The sequence below is a fragment of the Octopus bimaculoides genome, chromosome 18, assembly GCF_001194135.2.
Source record: "Octopus bimaculoides isolate UCB-OBI-ISO-001 chromosome 18, ASM119413v2, whole genome shotgun sequence".
Lineage (NCBI taxonomy): Eukaryota > Metazoa > Mollusca > Cephalopoda > Octopoda > Octopodidae > Octopus > Octopus bimaculoides.
Window position 1 is genome coordinate 20,813,975 of NC_068998.1, and position 7,180 is coordinate 20,821,154.

At 38.5% G+C, this 7,180-nt stretch overlaps 1 protein-coding gene across 2 annotated transcripts in view; it reads left to right on the forward strand.

The window, feature by feature from the left end:
- The window catches only part of LOC106869929 (C-Jun-amino-terminal kinase-interacting protein 2), a 115,508-nt gene that overhangs the window by 85,483 nt on the left and 22,845 nt on the right, over positions 1 to 7,180 (forward strand). For both annotated transcript variants that reach the window (XM_014915866.2, XM_014915865.2), the window contains exon 5: positions 2,319 to 2,489. In XM_014915866.2, coding sequence (XP_014771352.1) covers positions 2,319 to 2,489 — 171 coding nt within the window. The remainder of the gene's footprint in view (positions 1 to 2,318; positions 2,490 to 7,180) is intronic.

Genomic DNA, 7,180 nt, shown 5'->3' on the forward strand with positions numbered 1-7,180 from the left:
GAGAGAGAGAGAGAGAGAGAGAGAGAGAGAGAGAGAGAGAGAGAGAGAGAGAGAGAGAGAGGGAGGGAGAGAGGGATGGACGGAGAGAGAGAGAGTGGAAAAGTTATGTGTGTGTATATGCGTAGATATGTGTGTGTGTGTGTGTGTGCGTGTGTATACAGAATAAACTGTGAATATGTAATAAATATGAATATGAAATATTTGAAAAATTTGTAGTTTATCCTCATATATGCAAATGCTGTGTGTGTGAGTGTGTGTTGTGTGTGTGTTTGTGCACACGCGTGTGTGCAATGTCTTTTCCTAATTTATAGAAAAGAAGAAATTGGCAAGAATATAAAGAAAGAACTTTTTTTTTTTACTTTGCATGAAATATTTTAAGATTGTTATTATTGTTTATTTGATACAGATGTCTGTATGTGTGTATTGTCATGTATGTATGCGTGAATGGTTACAAATATATACGATAAATTAAGTACCACTTACGCACTAGGGTCAATGTAATCGACTTAATCCCTTTGTCTGTCCTTGTTTGTCCCCTCTGTGTTTAGCCCCCTGTGGGCAATAAAGAAATAAGAAAGGTTAGTACGCCGGGTGAAATGCTTAGTGATATTTCATCTGTTTTTACGTTCTGAGTTCAAATTCTGCTGAGGTCGACTTTGCCTTTTATCCTTTGAGCCTTAACTCTCTTGAGAAAAACTTAAATAAAACTCAAAGAGAAAACATGCATATTTATATATATATATAGAGAGAGGATTTTCCTTATATCTTGTGAGAGATATAAGGAGCTGGAAATATCCTCTCCAAAGTGCAGCTTTAGGCAGGGTCTTTTAATGGAAGCCTGTTAGTCACTCATGCCAGCAAGTCTCTCTCTCTGTCTCCTCTATGTCCCTGATGTTCGTCCAAGGAAAAAAGTAAAAACAGCAAAGGCTGATACAATTTTTCACCATTACAGGCATTGAGTCAAAATGCAAAGGGTTGGAATATATGCACCACAAAACATCCCATCCAAAGTTAACAATTCTGTTCATCTACTGTTCTGGACTGGGCTGAATTGGTCGATCCAGTTTTTGTCAACCCAGTTAAAAGGGAGGATAAAATTGATTATGGTGGAATTTGAACTCAGGCGGTAAAGAACTGGACCAGGTACTACAAGGTATTCTATCCAACACTCTAATGTCTCTACCAATTTACTGCCTTATACTATTCCAACAAGAGTAGAAGAAATTATTACTAGAAGCCAACACACATCCATTTTACAGTGCTACCACTACCAGCAGTGTTAAGTTCTTTCAACCTTGTTGTAATGGCATGCTTCTGTACATTTCAGTTTTGATGCTGTTGAGTAACTTAGTTGATCTGTCAGTATTTAAATCCTAAGTCAGCTCTGATCAAGCTGACATATGTTCAAATACATTTCAGCTTTGTGTGTACATGTATGTGTATTTGTGTAGTGTGTTTGTGCAATTGTGTAGTGTGTGTTTGTGTAGTGTGTGTTTGTGTATGTGTTTGTGTATGTATGTTTGTTATTTCTTTACTACCCACAAAGGACTAAACACAGAGGGGACAAACAAGGACAGACAAATGGATTAAGTCGATTATATCGACCCCAGTGTGTAACTGGTACTTATTTAATCGACCCTGAAAGGATGAAAGGCAAAGTCGACCTTGGCGGAATTTGAACTCAGAACGTAGCAGCAGACGAAATACCGCTAAGCATTTCGCCCAGCGTGCTAACGTTTCTGCCAGCTCGCCGCTTTGTGTATGTATGTTTGTATGTGCATGTATACGTGCATGCAGCTTATACATTTATGACCAGATGTTCTTCCTGTCACCAACTCTATATAATTATATTATTAGACAATAAACAAAATACATAATATACTATCTGTGTGAACAAGTGTCTTCTCTAATAACTGCAAACCAACCAAAGACTTATGTATCAATGAATGAATTTGGTAGATGAAAACTGTAGGATGCTTATTGTGTACACACACACATGCATAGGCACACACATGTATATGTATACACGTAAATATCAAACAATGCTCAGCACCATATTGGTGGATAAAGATTCTTTATTTGTGTATTAAGGCTACCATTGGTTTCATGTTAAGGAATGTCTTTTCAAGCCATTCCCAACGAAAATTTGGTGTTTGTTTCCATTTTGGATAAAAACATGAAGAATGTTATATATATACACATACACACATGCATCTGCATGTGTGTGTGTGTGTGTGTGTGTGTGTGCGTGCATGCGCATCATGTGTGTCAGATTGTCTGTGTATTTATGTATCAACATATATTATTTCCTGTTGCAGAGTCAAAACGGAAGTCTTCCAGTTCAAGTACAGTGTGCCCAAACTACCAAGAACTTGAAGTAACCCATCGAGGGATGCACCGGTTCATACCACGCCACAGTGATGAAATTGATATTGAAATAGGTGACCCTATTCATGTCAAAAGTGAAGATGATGACCTTTGGTGTCAAGGTAAGATATATTACTGCCCTTTTTTTAATTTTTTCTTATTTAGTTCAAAAGCAATAAGCTGGCAGAATTATCAGCATGCTGGACGAAATGCTAGTAAGCACTTTGTCTGTCCTCATGTTCTGGGTTCAAATTCCACCAAGGTCAATTTTGCCTTTCGCTCTTCCTGAGGTCGATAAAATAAGTACCAGTTGAACACCAGGATCAATGTAATTGACTTAACCTTCCCTGAACTTGCTGGTCTTGTGTCGAAATTTAAAACCATTATTTAGTTCAAAGAGAAGGCATCAAGCTGCCAGAGTAGTTATCATGCCATAAGGTGGTGAGCTGGCAGAAACATTAGCGCGCTGGGCGAAATGCTAAGTGGTATTTCGTCTGCCATTATGTTCAGAGTTCAAATTCCGCCGAGGAACATCAAGACTTTGCCTTTCTTCCTTTTGAGGGTCGATAAATTAAGTACCAGTTACGAACTGGGGTTGATGTAATCGACTTAATCCCTTTGTCTGTCCTTGTTTGTCCCCCCTATGTTTAGCCCCTTGTAGGCAATAAAGAAATAAGAATCGTTATCATGCCAGATGAAATGTTTAGCAGTGTTTTGTCTCTTCACATTTTGAGTTCAAATTCCACCGAGGTTGACTTTGCTTTTCATCTTTTTGGGGGTCGATAAAATAAGCCCCAGTTAAGCACTCGGGTTGATATAACCAACTAGCCCCTTCAGGCATTGAGTCTATAATAGAAAGGATTATTTAGTTCAAAGAAGGTGGGTATAGATAAGTAGAGCATCAAACAAAATGCTTTGTGATATTTTGTAATAACCATTTATGTTCTGAGTTTACTTTGGCTTTCATTCTAATTAAGTTGATAAAATTAAATCTCAGTCAAATACTGGTGTTACCATAAATTTGATGACTTGAGCCTATTATTCTTTTACTTGTTTCAGTCATTTGACTGCGGCCATGCTGGAGCACCGCCTTTAGTCGAGAAAATCGACCCCAAGACTTATTCTTTGTAAGCCTAGTACTTATTCTATCGGTCACTTTTTGCCGAACTGCTAAGTTACGGGGACGTAAACACACCAGCATCTGTTGTCAAGCGATGGTGGGGGGACAAACACAGACACACAAACACACACACACACATACATATATATATATATATATATATATATATATATACATATATATGACGGGCTTCTTTCAGTTTCTGTCTACCAAATCCACTCACAAGGCTTTGGTCGGCCCAAGGCTATAGTAGAAGACACTTGCCCAAGGTGCCGCACAGTGGGAATGAATCCAGAACCATGTGGTTGGTAAGCAAGCTACTTACCACACAGCCACTCCTGCGCCTGTGATAAAATTCTTCAAATCATATTAGAGGCTGAGGTTTGATACTCTCTTGTGAAGCTACAGATCAAGGGCAATGAATGGTAGAATTGGTTGAGCTTTAGACAAAATGCTTGTAGTAAGTATTTAGTTTTGATCCTTCACATTCTGTGTTCAAATCTTATAAGTGTTGATTCTACTTTACATCCATTGAGCAGTGAAATAGGAGTCAATAAAATGACTACTAGTCAAGTACTGAGGTACTGAGGAACAAAGTACTAGGTAAATATTGAGATAGATGTAACTAGCTATAAAATAAGTACTACATTTCCCTTTGATTTCCATGTTATGTGGAAGGTGATTGATTGATAGTTAGATAGATATATAGATAGATAGATAGATACATACATACATACATACATAAAGAGAGCATGGGTGGGGTGAAGATTGGACCCTAGTATTAGACATGTACTTTATTTCTTTTATCTTTAACTTGTTTCAATCATTAGGCTGCAACCATGCTGGGGCACAGCCTTGAATAATTGTAGCTGAATGAATCAACTCCAATACTTATCATTATTTTGTAAAGCCTGGTATTTATTCTATCAATCTTTTTTGCCAAACTACTAAGTTACAGGGATGTAAACATACCAACACCAGTTGTCAAGTGATGGTGGGGGGACAAACACAGACACAAAGACACACATATATAGACATATTTATATGACGGGCTACTTTCAGTTCCTGTCTACCAAATCTACTCACAAGGCCTTGGTTGGCCTGAGGCTATAGTAGAAGACACTTGCCCAAAGTGCCATACTGTGAAACTGAACTCAGAACCATGTAGTTGGGAAGCAGACTTCTTAGCACACAGCCATGCCTACACCTAATTATTGATTTTGAAAGGATGAAAGGCAAAAGATAGAAGACTTTATTGGGATTGAGATTTGAACTCAGAATGCAGAGAACTCAAACAAATACCACAAGGCATTCTAATGCTTGAATGGCCCTGCCAGGTCATTGCATGTACAATGGTAGTTATATGGATGGTAATATTAGTGATATTCCTGTCACTTCTCAAGTAGTCTATTGGTTAGAATTCTGTGCCATCACCATGGTGTCGAGTGTTTGATTTCTTGCTTGGGAAGCAATCATCATTTTAACCCATTAAGTCCCAGAGTACTTAAATTACTGAATATTACTTTTAAAATTTTACAGAGGATTGAAAACAGGTTAAAATGAAAAAAATAATTATTAAAACTCCTTTACTTCAAGTAGAAATGGAAATACTCAGTGTCCTATAAATAGGACACTGAAACAATGTGATATAGCTTATTTAATGTTCTCATTTAGTGTCCTATTTATAGGACAGTGGGACTTAATGGGTTAAGGTGGCAAGCTTGCAGAATCATTAGCATGCCAGGTAAAATGTTTAGTAGCATTTTGTCCATCTTTACCTTTTGAGTTCAAATCCCATTGAGGTCGACTTTGCTTTTCATCCTTTCAGAGTCAATAAAATTGAACTGACCCAGTTGAACACTTGGGTTGAGGCAATTGACTTAGCCCCCTTACCCCGAAATTGCTGGCCTTGTGCCAAAATTTGAAATCAATATTAGTGATACTACCATCACTTCTCAAGCAGTCTATTGGTTCGGCAAAATGTTTAGCAGAATTTCATCTGTCTTCACATTCTGAGTTCAAATTTTACCGAGGTCAACATTGCCTTTCACCATTTTGGAGGGGAGGGTCAATAAAATAAGAACCAGTTGAGTAGTGGGGTCGATGTAATTGCCTTAGTCTCTCTCCTGAAATTGCTGGCTTTGTGCCAAAATTCGAAATCAATATTTGTGATATTATTGATGGTGCCCTCCAACTGTTGTGCCTGTCATTCTTGTTGTTGTTGCTCTGCCCCTAACCAGCTTCCATCCAGAAGACCTCTTATCAAAGGACTTCAAATTATAACCACCAAATCTATTATTTTTCAGGAAGAGTGCACCTAGGACTACATTATTTAATTGTACCCATCCTTTTTCTTTTTTTAAGACGTTAGGGTTGAGGAAGATTTAGCTCTTATTTCTGGTAGCTTCATGATAGTGATGGTGGTAGTGGTGGCGGTGGTGGTGGTGATGGGGGAGGTGGTAGTGGTGCTGGTGACGGTGGTGGTTGAGGTTGTGATGGTTGTGGTGCTGGTGCTGGTGGGGGTGGTGATATGTTGTTGTTGTTGTAGTTTAGCTCCATGCGAATCCTCATGGAGCAGACTTATGATGAAATCCACTCTGGCCATGACCATTCTTCTGCCAGTTTATTTTTGAAGATGGTAGGGTGCGAGACAAGGGAGATTTAGCTGCTATTTCTAAATAGAGGTTACCACATGGGTTAATGTGGCATTTCTGATGACAGTCGCATTATCACTGTTGCTAACTGTTGTGTTGATGGTGGTGTTGCTAATGGTTGTGTTGTTGATAGTGGCAATAGTGTTCTTAGCTGCGATTGTGATGATAGTATTGGTAGTGGTGGCATGGGTGTTAGTAGGGGTGATACTGGTAGTGGTGATGTGATTGTTTGCATTGGTAGCGGTGGTGTTGTTGGTGTTGCTAATAGTATAGGATCTGTTCATAGTGGTGATGGTGTAGTTGGTGGTGATGATGGTAGTGGTGGTTCTGTTGGTAGTGGTATTGTTGTTGGTAGTGGTTGTAGCATTGGTAGCAGTGGTACCAATGTTACTGGAGTGGTAGGGATAGCAGTGATGCTATTAGCAATGATGTAGTTGACAGTGGTAGCATTGGTGAGTGCAGTAGTATCTGTAGTGGTGATATCAATGCTTATGACAACCTTACAAACGATTATAATAACGGTGAGGGCAATGGTGACTGCTATGAGTCATTTAGCCCCAGGTCAGCTCAAATCAAGCAGTCTTATAATCAAAACTTTTCCAGCCATGACCATCCTACCTTCTTCCTACATGCAAAGAATGTGAGTCCACGTTATTCAACAGAAATGCTTTCAAGACAGTAAAATATAATTTCAGCAATATTTGGCTATTATTTCCAGCAAATTGAACGAACAAACAAGGAAAGCCTTGCTTTACAGTTATGATTATTATTAGCGGAGACAGCAGCTTTAAGAATGGGCATGGCGATGATTGTGATGATGGTAATGTGGTTAGTAGCGGTAGAAGTAGAATTGGTGACTGCGGTGGAGTAAATAGATGTAGAGCAAGTGATTGAGTGGGGCTGCAGTAGTTGTGATGATGCAGAAGTGGTGTGACTGAAGAAAATGCTGTACTTGTATATACATATATATATATATATATATGTATACACACACACATATATACATATATACATATATATATACATGTATGTATATATA